This window comes from Pholcus phalangioides, unplaced genomic scaffold (genome assembly GCF_987345545.1).
Source record: "Pholcus phalangioides strain wild (caught in Gottingen) unplaced genomic scaffold, Ppha-v1.0 ptg000008l_1, whole genome shotgun sequence".
Taxonomy (NCBI): domain Eukaryota; kingdom Metazoa; phylum Arthropoda; class Arachnida; order Araneae; family Pholcidae; genus Pholcus; species Pholcus phalangioides.
The window spans coordinates 2,810,148-2,826,625 of record NW_028301601.1 but is presented as its reverse complement, the minus strand read 5'-3'; the positions used below and the strand labels follow the sequence as shown (position 1 = coordinate 2,826,625).

Sequence of the window (16,478 nt, the reverse complement as noted above, 5' to 3'; positions counted from 1 at the left end):
TTTCTTGTGGTCAGCCAATGCTTGCATTGTAATCTGAGCTCGATTCAATGTTGTCTGACTGGAATATAAATCGAGTGTTATATTCTGTGTTGGAATTCTAAAAAGGGGGTGGAATGTTCCATCTTTTTTTCCTCTTTGTCTAATTAACATAAAAAATGTTTAGTGGAAAAATACTAAAATGAGATGAGGGGTGTGTGAAAGAAATAATCCTGTCTGACAGGGTTGCAATATGGTGCCGGTGTTGTGCCTAAAATAGAGGATAAAACACTTTTTCTGTTGCCCGCATAAGAAATGTTAACTGAACTCATTGGATAAATATCAGAACTATGTATGATTTTTCACTCGGTTAAAGTTGATATATAATTTCATTTTTACAAATGAAAAATCCCTATTTTGTTCGTGGCAAAAAAAAAAAAGTCTCTTAGGTTTATCTTGATAGAGATGTTCGTAAGGAATTTCAATCTCCTTCAAACATCTTTTCAGATGTGTATTATAGCCCTTATGCAATCTAGTCATTTTTGAGTTTTTTATTTTCTTTAAAAATCGAAGTGCACTGACAAATTTTTTTTCAATAATGTATGAAATCCACTGACTTTAGAAGCCTTTTGGTACATCAATAGAGATAGTTTGTATATTTAATTACTGTATTTGTCAGTTTATTTGATACAATCAACCACCTGCTATAACAAACTGTGCTTATAATGAACCATTGGATATTTTATATATATATATATATATATTTATTTATTTATTTATTTATTATTATTTATTTATTATTATTTTTTTATTTATTTATTATTTTATTTATTTATATTTTATTTTATTTTTTTACTGAAAAAAAAGCCATTGGTATAGACGTTTTAGTGACCATATCACCTGTCTCATTTTTTAGTTGCTTATTGGTGTAAAATTACAGTAGTCAATGATGGCTTTTTCCCTGTCAAACGCTTGGGAGGGGTATAGGTCACTGCTCTCTGGATCTGCACCCGCTATTCTGTTATATTTTGATGTCTTATGTCACATTTATGGGCTTACATTTATTTGAATTAAAATATAAAAATAATAACCCTTTCACACACACCTGTATACATAAACTTAGAGTTGTTTTTTTCTCACTGTACATATTACTTTTTTAATCTCTGAGAATTTGGCCTTGACTTCAAGAATTATGGGTGTTTTATCGATCAAGTCAGTGCTAAACTCCCTGGGTTAAAAAATATATATATTTACAGCAAAGGAAAAAAAATCAGCATTTATGAGTACAGAGAAAAGAATAATTTCTTTCTGTAGCATTCAATGATCCTGTGTACATTAATGCATATTATAATACACTTGCTTATATCTGAATTATTACAGATGATCTGCCTCAACTGAAGAACATGAGCTACAATTCTGTGTACATGCTCAGAGCAGCAGCTCGCAACGCAGCTGGTTACAGTGACTATAGTGATCCCATAGAACATACCACTAAGGCATTGGAGGTAGCCCCGGTGATTTCGGACGGCGCATTTCAATTCTATGTATCCAAGCACGTTTTGATTTTATGTGGGCTATTTGCCATCTATTCGCTCTGGCAGGCAAGGAAGTAATATTAGTGAAATATATATATTATATCATTGATGTAATTCATAATGCATTTTTTTTTTTTTTTTTTTTCAATTTTTTTTTCTTTCTGCCACTACCACCATCACCACCAACACCCAAAAAAACGGGAGAAAATTTATTATTTGAAATATATACATAGGCAAACAAATTTCTGGAACTGATTATATTGTATGTGGAAAATTTGGATCTCTTTATATATGATTGCTTCTTGAGAGAGTTTTTTTTTTCTTTCCTGTATTTCTTGTGCATCTAGTTTGAATGTGTGAAAATTCTTTAACTGACTTGATGGTGATCGTCACTTTGTTTCCAAAGCACATATCGATTCCTAAAAATATAAGGTTTGATTTTTCTTTTTCAAAAGCAGTTATATTGTGATAAATTAACGAGGGGAGAAAAAAAAGAAGCTCAACTTGTTTAAAGTTTTTTTATCTTTCAAAAACACTTTATGAATATATTTGATTTTGCTGTCATTGAATAATTTCCTCTTCAGCATTTTCAGAATCGAGGAGAGGATCAAATTATGCTGATGCATGCATTTTAAATTACTGCTTTAATTTTTTTTTATTTGCCTTGATGAACGAGAGTTGTTTTTTTTTTTGTTTTTTTTTTTTTTTTACGGGTTTTCGATATCTACATATTTTTTTGGTTTTTAATCTCATTTTGAAGCAATTTTTGATTTTTTATCCTTTTTATTTTGAGTATTCATTTCTTGTGTATATTATGTATATTATATATATCATATATTATTTCTCATTTACTGAATGAATGAACGAATTTCTCATTTTCTAGTATTATATATAAAATGCTTCCAACCATATTTTAGGTTGTGTTTTGTATGTATATGTTGTATTTTTTTTATGTATTCTCATTCATTTTTACTCGAAACGGTTGTTATCAGCAAATGTGATATTTTTTGCATTTATCTTCTTTTTTTTTCTTTCTTTTTTGTATATATATATATTTTTTCATATTGTTTTTTTTATGGTTTAATGTTTAAATTTATGTTTTATTTCTTCCAGTTCTCTCTCTCAAAATTGTGATAATGTGAAAAATTTCTTTTTCCCAGTTGTGGTATTATTAATACCTACCTTTTCCTGGAAAGATTAGTTTCATTATGAGATTTTTTTTTCCCCTTGTAGTCACTGGATTTCATTTTCAAGTTCAGTTTCTTTGTAACCTCTTGCTTGGTGATTAAATTTTCGCATTTATGGACCAAAAGGTGAATAAAATTATCACTCATAATGTTGAGAAGATTGCGGTAAAAAGTGTGCATTTAAAATAAATATATATACATCCGACGAATTGTAACATCATTTTTAAAGGAGGATAAAAAAGGTACACTATCTGTGAACGTCTTTCTATGGTGATTTTATTGGTTTAATGGGTGTACTTACATGCAGTTTGACACAATATACTGATCCTTTTATGTGCAAGAGTTCTCCTTTATCGCAAAACATTATTCAACTATTCTAGTATTCTTTTTTTCTGCTTGCAGGACGATTATTTGTTAGTGTTATAGAGTTGACGACAAGATAATTTTAAATGCTCGAGTAAAGATTTGGTTCTCTTAGACAATGTGTGGTTAGTAACTTGTGTTGAATGCTGCAATTTCTTTAACTTTTTTTCAAGTCTAGTAATAAAATCTGCGATGGGAACTCAACCAAGTGTAAACTGACTGCTTTGAAGCCTGTGGGCTTGTCTTTTCTGTTCCCCTGTCTGGCAAGAGTTTTCGTGTTCTTTCTGAACTGTCAAGGACCGCTAAAGGTTTCGCGCCTCAGACTGGACCATCTTTGGCCGGTCCGACTGAACGTTAGAAGCAAATTAAAAGGCTTGTTTTGTTGTGTGAATAAGGTTGGGGAGAAAACTGTTTGGACCATTATTGAGTTGTTATTCCGAGATTCAAGAAATTGTGATATGAGAAAGTTATATGTCAAAGTAGAAAAATATTTGGATAAAAGATTTTACAAGTAAAAACACCAGTGCGCTTGAGGCGTGGTGAATAAGAGAAATGCCAGGTGACTTTTATGAAGTCTGCTCGATAATTTTGCACCTATAATTGTTATTTTATTCACATCAGATTTTTTTAAAAATTAATCCTGATGTTGGAATCTCTCTACATACGTATGTCTGTCTTTTTCTTCCAATTCAAAATGTGATTGAGACTTTTTTGTCTTCCGCCTGTATGTTTCCATTTTGGGTAGGAAAATTATCTGCCTTGATTTAAAAAACAATGCTCTCGTGTGAAATTTTTCAATGGAGAAAAAAAGAAAGAAACGTCTCGTAACATATTTCTAGAAAAATGAAAGCTAAGCATAAACTTCTAGCAGCTGCTGTTTATGATGAACATTTTCATCTTTAAAATTATGTTTTGTTTTAACGGCATTTTCTTATGTATAAAAGAGCTGCTAAGTCTACCAATCTTCCATACCCAGAAAAATTCTTTATCTCCTGAATTTTTTGACAATGATAGAAGAAATCTGAATTTTTTTTTTTTTTTTGGGGGGGGGGGGAGGGATTATCCACAAAGAATTTACCAGGGAAAATTCTGTTGCCTGTGTTCCCCCCCCCCCCCCCAATAACTTTACGTCGTGTGCATGAAGTAAATTGTCACCATTGCGCCAAATCATGAAGAAATGTTTTTATTTTGGCGAAGAAAAGACAAAATCAGCCAAACAAACAGTTGTAATTTGGCATCTCAGCCAGATGTGATATAAATCAGATGACCATACGTTTTTTGGCCAGATGGCAATGTTTTGTTGGCTTGATTTTGATTTAAGAGATAATTGCAAGCTGTCAAACCTCAGGGCTATGTAATAAGGGCTGTCTCATGAGGCGTTGGTGTCAGCACCAGCTTACGTCATTGCTCAAGCAGAACCTAGAGTGCTTGCTGCCCTGTTATTTACGATAGTTTTTTTTTTTTTTTCAAACCCAGCACAACTCAGGTCTATCACCATGGACAATTTACTACCTAGTGAGTTGTTTGGAAAGTGTATGTACCTAACATTCTGAGTGTGTATCTAGTGTTGTGTCTGATTTTTCAGTGCTGTCATCTATATTTCAAAAGTGAAGTGAGTGAAGTGTAATGATTGAATATTTGTACTGTTTGTAAGCCTGTTGGTCTCAGTGGTTGGATTTTTTTAATGGGGAGATCAGCTCGCATTTGTGCCTCAAAGTTGGGAACCATAGAAAACCACCTTGAGCGACCACAGTTAATTGTGATCGCTACTACAGCAAACCAAGTGGTGTGGTGGTAAGATGCTTGTCTGCCACTGTGAAAGTTGTTGTCACAGTCCCAGAATCAAATCCAAGGGAGGATACAAATAAGATATTTTCCCTAATGAGCTGGAGGCAACCACAGATAGACAGCGCCTTCATTTCCAACTCATCTCATTAATCGCAGTAAATTGCAGTATAGCGATATGGCCAGAGTTGGTGTTTTGTGTAGTAGTTTTCAATTGCTGTACACTGCCGATAATACCAAATTTTTTTATTGTCATTATCGAACTTTGCATTAACATTTGCATATTTATTGGCTTTCCTTCGTCCAACCATTTAAAATAAGAAATTTTGCATTTGCTTATGAGGGAATTTTCACGAAGAATGATTAATTTCAGTTGAATCACGTACGCTCATTAATTTGGGTTGATTGAAAGCCAGCTCGTGGCAGATAATTCCAATTATCTTTCCAACTGTATATGTATATAATTTTTAATTCCCTCTTTTTATTTTCATTTGAATTAGGTGTAAGTTTTAGAAGCCTTGGACTTTGTTATTACCAATGCAACTGTAACATAAAAACATGGGAAGCAAATATGAACAAAGAAATCCTAATATAAAATGTTTGAAGATGTTACTGTTATTATTTTGAACGCTAAACATCGAAAGACATTGCTACTTACCAACTATTTCTTGGATTTAGTCCATTTGTTAGGTTTTTTTTATCTATTTCCTAATGCACTTTTTATCCCTATTCAAACTCTTAATTCTGATAAAAAATCTTTATCCTAGAATAAAAGTGGGTAACTTGTGGTCATATACGAGGAAACTCCTTCGTCTTTCTTTCGGCTCTTTAACAACATCTTTTTGGTGATTGAATGTCTCGCCATCACCATAGAGATTTAAAAACTCTTTCCCTCTCAATGTCTCTGACAGCATTGTTAATCTACCATGATAGTACACCTCTCCAATGCAGTATGTCTCTTTGCTCTAATGTTGTCTGCCACAAAGTGCTTGAGCAGTGACGTCACACAGTAGTTCTGAGATCATGCCCACCTGAGCCAAAGCGGCGAGCACATTCACAAAGAGGGGGAAAAACTCTTACTATATAGGCAAACCTACTGTTGGATGGTGGACAACCACTTTGTGCCAATTGGTAATGTCCCTTTTTATGGGTGCGGGAGGGGGAACCATGTTTTGTTTTCCAAATCCTTTTTCACATTCATGTGTAGGCGGTTTTTGTTTGGAATTCGGATCTGCTTGAAATTCCCCCAATTCTCATTCTCCAATTTCGGCAGCTATAGTATAATATTCTGTATATACACTGAGGTTACTTTTATATTTAATTTGATCTGAACTGATACATGCGATTTTCATCATGATTTAATCAGACGAAACAACTGAATTTGACAGAACAAGACCTTTTCAGCTAAACATGCTTTGCTTCTTGCATGGCAGTATGGATGGCTACACCATGACCAAGCATTAGCGAGAGCTAAGCTCAATGTACTGATTAATGTATCTTCAAGTGGACGCTCATTAATCAGTACACTTGAAGATACATTAATCAGTACATTGATTAATGTATCTTCAAGTGGACGCTCATTCTTTAATGGCTAATTATATTTGATATCACCAGTAATGATAATTGCATACCTGTGTTCTTAACAAGTACATAATTTCGATATGTTTCCCCTTCACTTTTATTAGACTTGTTTGTTGAGTACTTTGATTCCAACAATGATGTTAAAAAAAACGGTCGAACAAATCTTAGTTCCTTAGTGGTTAGTACAAAAGAAAGAAACTTAACAGATTCTGAATCCAACTGCATTGAAAAGAAAAATCAGAGACTATCCATTGATGCGTTTCATTCTGCATTCAGAGTTGTGATACAAATTATGTTTGAGGCATATTGTGTATATGTATGTTAATTCACCTTGAGAGCATAGCTAATATTTTTACACGATATACGTAGGCATTTTTTTTTTTTTACTCACGCGAATGGCTACAACAGAAATAACTGCACTGTGTGATGTGATGTTAATTTTCACTATGGATGCATATCATTGAGGTTAGGTGAGTAAAATTCGGTACAGAATCCCTATTTTTCTTCTTGCGATGAAATCTGTTTTAGCATCATCCTTATTATTAATATTTACATATAAACAACTGAAAATGTTGAATTTCCTACTTGAACGACTGAATGGGTTACTGGCAATTAAATAAGATAAATAAGATTTGTTTGTCACTAGTGCTGCCAAAGCACTCATCGAAACTAATATCTTTGACACAAGATGATGTGCTACCATCTCATTGTAATAATCCTCACCGAATCAACGGTGGAACTCTTTAATAGTGTATGTGTGCATGTATTTCTCGCTCTGAAACATATTAACACGAGTGTGAATAGCAGCTTCGTCATCAGTCTATGAAGATTTGTAACTCAGTGACCGGACCTTAAGGGTCGTTGATCAACACACACACACACTACTACTACTACCCACACTTTTGCACATGATTTTTTCGGATGTGCGTTTGTACAGTTTTATGCCTATTTGTAGTAGGTTGGAATGAACATAAGCTCACCATGATGTGTTTTTTTTTTAAGAATCTCTCTATCTTTGCATGCTTTTGAATTTGTGCATCTCATTTTCCCGCTGATTCATTTTTTGAAAGAAAAAAGAAGTAATAATAAAGTAGCATAGACTGGTAATAATCGTAACTGTGTCATTGTTGTTATATTAACAGTTGTTAATAAAAGAAGCGAGAAAAAAAAAAACCTTTGAAAACCGCAGTAACGATGTCTAGTCATGCTACGAGGTATTGTTATTATGATAAATATATATTATATATGATTCTCACATACTCGAGTGTTGCTTAAAGAACAAAGCTATGTAATTATATATATTTGAGTCGAAAACGACTGTCTATTATACATAAGATATATTATATATATATATGTGTGTAATTTGTGAAGCTGTTATTTCCCGATTTTTTTTTTTTAAATTGTAACAAGAGGCATGTTCTTTTTCTTTCTTTTTTTTGTACGTGTAAATAATTTTTTTTTCTTTTGGATTGTGAATGTAATATTTCCTCTTATCTCATTTATGCAATTTTATGTGCTGTGCTTAATTTATTAAAAATTTTCATACCATCATTGTGCGTCTTTCATGCTCGATTTTCTTTGGATATGTATGACTGAATTCTTTTCATGTTTCTGATTAACGAATACATATTGTTAGCACATAATTGGATGTAGTGATTGAAATACAAAAGAAAAATTTCAGTTATCAGTAAAAAATTTATGCCCTGCCGTAAAAGTTTGCAGAATCTCAAGAAAGTTGGGTTTTCTTCAATAAGCAGAAATAAATGCGTGAAAAGAACATTTTATTACAGACCTTATGTGATTGGCACTCAACAACTCATTTGAAAGAAAAAAAGATTTTACGCCACAATAGAAAAGAAATACAAATAAAGGCTGTCCTAAAATTATAATACATAATTTATGCCAAACACGTGTTAGTTAATAATTGATCATTTCTCCATTATTTTGAATGACATCAAACAAATGATTTCTCATTGAAAAAACTAAACTTTGTAGCAGTTGTAGGTTCAAATCATGCTGTTCAGTTTATATAGCATGTTTCAAGACATTGACAGAGTTGAACTGGCGTCTATTGGAGTAGAATTTACTTCTACTTCCAAAAAGTTCAGAGGCTTATTTTATTAGGGAAGAATGAATACAGGCAGAACCTGTTTATTTGGTGTTCTTTTGAAGTAACTACTCTGTGCAACTATGCATTTTTGCCATTGGTCGTGAAGATGTAAATGCGGATTGCAAGCCTTTTTTTGTCACATTCTCCAGTGCCTTTGTTGCTGCACTTCAGAATTGTTGCCTCCTAAGCAAATTCTTTATCTGAGAAAAAATGGAAAAAGTCGCATGGGCAAGATAAGTAAGGGAAATAAGTTAGTTGTGTGGAAATATCAAAATGTGATGTTTTGACAGGTTAAATCACACATCAGGAGGATTGGTGAGTCCTTAAATGTCTGCATGATTTGGTGAGATTCAAGCAATCAGATATTTGGAAGGCCAAGTCGTGGGTGCTCCATCAAGACGTGCTGGCTCACAGGTCCTGTATCACACTACCCGTGAAAACATCACATTCCAATACCTCTACAACCAGCTTATTCCCCTGATCTTGTCTCGTGACTTTTTCCTCTGATGAAGAATATGCATATGAGGAAACAATTCTTTGGTTCTGAAGAAGTAAAGCGATAAAGGCACTGGAGGATGTGAAAAAAAGCTTGCATTTTACATTTACATCTTTGTATGAACAATGACAAAAATGCACAGGGTAGTTACTTCAAAGGAAAAAAACACTATAAACAGGTTCTATCTATTCATTCTTCCATAATGAAATTGAGTCTCAGACCTTTTTCAGTGTAGTAGCATGAATCTTTATGCTCCACACATTTTCTATCGGGTTAAGATCAGGACTGATCGGTGGCCGATTCTATAGAGTCACATTTTCATTTCCAATTAGTTTTTTGTAGTGTTGGATGTATGGATGGAAGCATTATCTCGTATTTAACCAAATGAAATGGGATTATTTTTCCAGTGTCTTTATATATTTTTGTGAGTTCTGTCTCCCACCTAGGAACGCCAAAGAAGTTTGCTCATTGAATGCAAACACCACCCATACCATCACAGAACCTCCACTCTGATGTCTGTGGGGCTTTTTGGTAAAATGTCTTACTTTCTAGTGTTTGTCCTACTTTCTCACCAAATCCCATCAACAAAGTTCAAGATTTGTGTAATTCATTTTAATTGCGGATGGACTCATCGATATATTGCCAAATAATACAAATGATTAGTAGATTGTGATTAATGATTCTGCCAAAACAGAAATTGTATCATTTTTCAGGTTATTGGCGAGGGGTGTATGTGAACCATTTGATATGTTAATTTTTCTTTTGCTTATTTTTAGGGTTCAACAAGTAGAGTAGTCATTAAAAATTTCTGTCTGGATGGAAAAAAATAATTTGGTATTTACGCTTCACATGTGTGGTCTTGGACAGTAACTAATATTCATCATTCAAAATTATGGTGCACATTTTGTGTTTAGCAGTGCCGTCTTAACGCATGGGCCTCACAGAAATGAGAAGTGGTTCGAATTTTCCAGGTAGGGCCTCAAAAACATCACTTGGCCCATGGTGCTCTTAAGACGGCCCTGGTGTTTAGTTGAAACAACAGTTTGTATAACAAAGCAATTGGATACATAGGGCTATTCTAAGTTTTGTGATTGTGATGTTACCCAATAGTATTCTGCATTTTTAGGGCACGCAGAGGCATAAACAATAGATACTATGCTCAGCAAAGAGTTAGGAATCAAAGTGCTTTTTTTTTTTTTTCGAAAGTGATGACACTGGCATTGAATATAAAATGTAATCAAAACACTTCCTCAGTAGCATATCGATATAGAACGACGTAGAGATTTCTACGTAGAAATGGCATACGTTTGTCTACGTAGAAAATCCGACGTTGAACTATGATACCCGACATCGTTCGACTTGTTTCAGCGATATCGTCCGACATAGAAATAGCATACATATTTCGATGCTGTGAATCCTACGTCGAACTATATCTGACCCGATATCGTTCGATGCCGTTTACCGATATCGCTCGATATAGAAATGGCGTACATTGGTCGACGTTGTTTAGGATTACGTTATTTAAGATTTCCGTTGTTACAATATTGTTACGAAAAATATCAGCGCAATTTTTGAAGAACGCCTTGGGACAATAATCTGTTGTCAAACCGGAAATGTCAAGATATGCTTGAAGCTTCAGATTTATCTAGAAGGCCTCCAGATGGTGCGCCACAAAAGCGGAATTATAGAAGAAATTCTGAAATTTTTGTCGTATCTATAAAAACAGAGAGAGTTATTGGACTTTATGCTCAATAGGAGAACTCTGATCTGGTTAGCGTGTATCTCTGCTTGTAAATATATGTAAAAATTTCTGTTCTGTAAATAAATTTGTAACGTCCTGCAAAGTGTTTCCATCCTCTACTTATTTCAAGGACTTGTGAGAAATTATCCGGAACAATTTGGTGTCAGAAGTGCGTTAATTCAAGGACTTGAATGGTAAAAACAAGAGGCACGGAGATGGACGAGAGGCGAGAACAGCTCAACCAGTTGATGAACATTATGGGCCAGATGAAACTGGGCATCGTGGAAGAGGTGAACAAATCTGCCGCCACGATCAACACATCCATTGTTGCCGTGAAAGAAAACGTCATCGCTGTCAACACATCCATTGCTGCCGTCGCTGAAGTAAAAGAGGAGCTCTCCCAGATGATGAACTCCGTCACTGAAAGGGTGAGCGTGGTGGAAGGAGCAGTGAACGTGGTCAACGAGAAGCTCTCGAAGATGATGCAAGAGCTAGAAAAGAAATTTCAGGAGCCTAACGTTTTCCGCGGACGGTCGCTAGGTCCTGCCAGCCATAGTCGACGTCAGCCGGTCGAATATCAAGCCATCGACGTATAACGGAAGGACATCGTGGTCGATCTTCAGGACCCAGTTCGAGATGATCACCTCTGCGAACGGATGAGACTGTGTTCTCAAAGCCTTCCACCTATAGGTGGCAGCTTCTCAGAACCCGTACTGAGAAGCTCCCGAAGTGCTTCAGACGCTGGCTGCCGAAGATCGATCCAGCTATATCAAGCTCTGACGAATGTGATCGAGCTGAGGTATGGAGAAAATTATCTCACACACAAAGACTTTCACCTGCTGCAACTGAAGACCAGGCATCAAAAGGCTGGAGAAACATTGCAAGAACTAGCTATGGACATCGAAAGACTCTCGCAGTTGGCGTATTCCGATTGCCCGCCTGACATAGGGACGGATTGACCCTGTAGTGCTCCGTCGATTCCGTCAAGGATCCAGACATTCAGCAGGCGTTGCGTCTGGGCGAGTACAAGGATGTGAAAAGTGTCCTCGTCTACGCCATGAAATTCGAAGCAGCCCAGCAAGCTTCGAGACGAGAAGAACGAGTGATGTTGCGGAGGACTCTACGGCGGAAATCATCAATTAAGGCCCGTTTACACGACGCAAGCGCTTTAGTTGGTAACTTAATTTTTAGTTGCCAAGTACGATACGATGTATGCAGACGATAAGGGCCGTTTACACGGCTTTAGTTGACAAGTGCGCAAGTGCAGAAGTGATTTAGTTGGTAAGTCAGATAAGAACGGTTCTATTTTTTCCGGTTAAGTAGACGTATGCGCATGCGCCAGTGGGCGTGACCTGCCGCGCTGGAGGGGTCATTTTGCTCTCTCACGGAGGGGTTTATTTTGATCTCAAGCGTGAACCTGTTCATACTCCGTCGTCTCCTGAAGTTTCGCTAGAATTCCGCGGAAATATTGGATGGTGAGGTGGCCAGAGAACATAACCTTCAAGTTTGTTGAAAAATATATTCGCCATGAATGTTTGTTGAACTATAGAAATGAAAATTACCTTAACAAACAAGCTAAAAATTATTCAATGTTGGAAAAATTCGATAGAATATTCTGTCGACGTGATGTCAGGAGTGGAAAAAAATTGAAGATTCAAAAATATATATCGGGTGGGGAAGATTTATATATTAAAAACTGGAGAGGGGGGGGGGGGGTTTCGAATATTTCTCTCGTCCAGAACGAATTTGCTGCCATCTGTTGTAAAAATACATGATCAAATATTTAATATAAAGATGCCATCTCTATAGATTAAATTAAAAAAATAATAATGATTTCGAAAATTTGGAAATAATTTTTGTTTAATGAATTTTTATTATTTAATTTTTAACCCTTAGAATTTCCTACGAATGCCAAGAATCTTCTCCCGTATTTTCGGCTTCCATAATTCATAATTTATCTCCTCTTCAACTTCGATTAAAATATCATATAATCGATATTTACAACTTGGACGAGAAATAGAGAAATCTTATATTTCTTCTCGATGACTTACATAAGTTTATAATATGTTGTGTATTCTTTTTTCCCCTGTGGCGTCATCCCCCCCCCCTTACGTGGGTGCAGAGGCGAAAAAAGGGGACAAGCAAACTGTTTCCCTTGCGTGACCTACTTCTTGCTCAGTGTGTTGCTCTCGCGCAAGTGATATAGTTTCTCCTTTTTTATTGAATAAATTTATTTAAGTGAATAAATTTATATTCTTTAAAAAAAATATCATATAATGTGGCTCTGATCACAGTATTCTTAAGTTCTACCTGATCATCTTCATCCATCGTTACGAAAGCTATGAGCTTTAAAAAAGCACCTCTCTGAATGCCAGATAAATAAAAAATTATTACTATTATACTCCCGCACGTTCCGTCTCTCTCTCTCCGTGGATTTGAGTAGACTGAAGCGCGCATGCGCTAACTGCGCTCGCCTCCGTAAAAATTATCCAATGAGCATCTACTTGCCACTTATACGTGTGGACACTTTCAAGAAGAATCGGTAAGTTAAAATTAAGTTGCCCACTAAAGCGCTTGCCTCGTGTAAACGGGCCTTGAATTGAAGTCCGGAAGTCCACTCGAGTGCGAGGAACGATCGTGGGAACCAAAAAGATAAGCAATTGGTGTGCTGGAAAAGCCCTGAAAAGGCCACCTGTGGAGTGCATGCTCATTCGCGGCTGCCGATGCGCCATGCCGAGTGTACCACGGCTACATGGTGGAAGACCATGGACTTTTCTTTTTCTTTCAAACCGAGCACAACTCATGTCTATCACCATTTATGGTCGATTTACTACCTAGTGAGTTGTGCCGGAGGAGTAACTGTGTGTGTACCTAACAGACAGAGTGCATATCTAGTGTTTTGTTTGATTCTTCGGTGCTGCCATCTATATTTCAGAAGTGAAGTGAGTGATGTGTTATGATTGAATTACATTTGTGCTGTTTGTAGGTCTGTTGCTCTCTATGGCGAGACTTTTTAACGGGGAGATCGGCTCGCATCGCGCCTTGGAGTTGGGAGCCACAGAAAACCAACTTCAGCCGACCATCACTATTTCGAAGGTGGGGTTCGAACCCGGGTCCTCGCGATGCGAGTCCGTCACTATGACCACCGCGGAGACCATGGACTGTACGTGAGAAGCGAAATTAATGGACTTCCATGTAGAATGGTCATCGGCACCGGAGCTAACGTGAGCATCGTCCAGACGGACCTGACTCAAAAATTCCAGCAACGACTTCTATAAGTACCGCGATCGTTGACGCTGCAGACAGTCACAGGAGAGAAAATGACCGTGCACGGAAAATTGGAAGTCTCAGTGAAGTTTTCCACGGTCGCCTACCGACACACCATCTTCGTGGCCGACATAAAAGACCCGTGTTTCATCGGACTGGTCTTCCTGAGGAAACATGGAATTTCCTTGGACATGAGGAATGACCCGTTGTAAACGCCGAAGGAACACATCGCCCTACTCGGATGTGGTCGTGACAAATTCCCTCCACAGAAAGTGATGACCATTCCGAATACAGAAAAGCAGTTCATACCCGATGGTATTAAGAGGAAGGTCCAGCCTAGTAAACAAAAAGTGCATAGAAATGCCGACGCCCTGACTAGGGGACCGTGTCACAAAACCATCGCTATTCCCTCAAGGTAGAAGAGGAATGTGAGCCGGGGAACCCTGTAGTGAGACATCTAGGGTCTCTAGTGACGATCCGTGGAGCAACAAGAACACCCGGAAGTCTCAACTAGAAGATCCCGACATACGACCAATACTGGACTTGATGGAGTCCACCGGGAATAAACCAACGTGGCAAGACGTCGTCTCTTCCAGTCAGACGACCAATAGATACTGGGCGCTATGGGACTCTCTGGAGATGAGAGATGACGTATTGTACCGCAAATGTGAGTCGGATTATGGGTGGCTACTCATCCAGCGAAGAAGCCGAATGTAAGAAGTTTTGGACGAGTTGCACGAAGCCCGACCGGTGGAGATTTCGACATAATCAAGACTCTCCAGAAGGTCCGTGAACGATTCTATTGGGACAAGTCCAAGACCGACGTGGAAAAGTGGTGCAAGAATTGCGACGACTGCACCGCTTGCAGAAAACCTCCGCAGCGTACCCAGGCCCGCCTTCCACACCATAACGTTGGAAAGCCGTACGAGAGAGCCGCCACGGACGTCTCGGAACTGTTACCGAGAACCGTCCACGAAAGCACCGAATTCTCGCCATCACAGGTGCTTATGGGACGAGATCTTCGAATAATCAGAAACCGGATCAACATCGGCTCCGAAAAGATGAAGAACCGCTACGGTGCGAGGTCCACGTCTCACGATTTGAAGGAAAAAGACCTCATCTGGCTCTGGAACCCGAAGCGCTGGAAGGGACTTTGCCCGAAATTCCAGACATCTTGGGAAGAACCCTAGAGAGTCATGAAGTAACTGAATAATGTGGTAATTCGGATTCTAAAGAATCCATTGTCAAAATGCATCTGAACACACTGTCTCCCTATCACAGAAAGTGACTAAGTGCAACCCACCGACTTGAGGACTGAATTGTCGGGACGAATAATTTTAAAGAAGGGGGCAGTGTTACGAAAAATATAGTAGCGGAATTTTTGAAGAAACCCTCGGGACAATAATCTTCTGTTGCCAAACCGAAAATGTCAAGATATGCTCGAAGCTTCTGGATTTATATAGAAGGTCTCCAGACGGTAGCGCCGCAAAACCGGAACTATAGAATTCTAGAATTTTCGTTCTTTCTATAAAAACAGAGAGAGTTATTGGACTTCATGCTCAATAAGGGAACTCTGATCTGGTTAGCGTGTATCTCTGCTTGTAAATACATGTAAAAATCGCTGTTATGTAAATAAATTTGTAACGTCCTGCAAAGTGTTTCCATCTTCTGCTTATTTCAAGGACTTGTGAGAAATTATCCGGAACAATATTATATACACTCAAACCTCCAATTCTTTTTTGTCATCTCGGTGATTTCTCATGTATATTATGTAGTTATTTAGGCGGCTTACATATGTCGACAGTAGCGGTCTTAGTGCGGTGCAACTTATGCAACTGCGCAGGGGACCAAATGATAGGGGGCGCCAAAACGAGTAAAATAAGTTATGAGGGGAAAAAAATCAAGGTGTGGGTCAAAGCTGCATTGAGAGCTGCATTAACTTACAAGCGGCTTTGGTTTGGGTAGATGAGGAGTAGTGTGTGTGTGTGTACGGATTTCCGTGAAGATAAGAATACGCACACACTAGCTTTTTTTCTTTTTTAATCTTTTTTTTTTTCCTTACCATCCGGGAGATACTGGCCAGTTTGCTTTCTCTTTTGTTGTCCAGTAGTGACTGGAGCCGCTGTGGTGGTCGAGTGGTAATAATGACGGACTGGCATCGCGAGGATCCGGGTTCGAACCCCACCGTCATCATAGTGGTGGTCGGCTGAAGTTGGTTGCCTGTGGTTCCCAACTTCGAGGCGCAAATGCGAGCCGATCTCCCCATTAAAAAGTCTCGCCACAGAGAGCAACAGGCCTACAACGATTAATTATTCAATCATTACACTTCACTCGTAGTTAGAAAAACTGGTGGCAGATGGCAGCACTACACATAACAAGCATTACACAGAAACAAACATTACGTCAGGTTTCACTACACGTAACACACATTCCCGCA

General features: G+C 37.6%; 1 protein-coding gene across 1 annotated transcript in view; it reads left to right on the top strand.

Annotated features, from left to right (window-relative positions):
- LOC149083492 (limbic system-associated membrane protein-like) overlaps window positions 1-3,862 on the top strand; it is a 35,298-nt gene extending 31,436 nt beyond the window's left edge. Inside the window, exon 9 of the mRNA XM_089234013.1 lies at window positions 1,357-3,862. Within this exon, the coding sequence (XP_089090139.1) occupies window positions 1,357-1,589 (233 nt within the window). The 3' untranslated portion in view covers window positions 1,590-3,862. The remainder of the gene's footprint in view (window positions 1-1,356) is intronic.
- The last annotated feature ends 12,616 nt before the right edge of the window (window positions 3,863-16,478 follow it).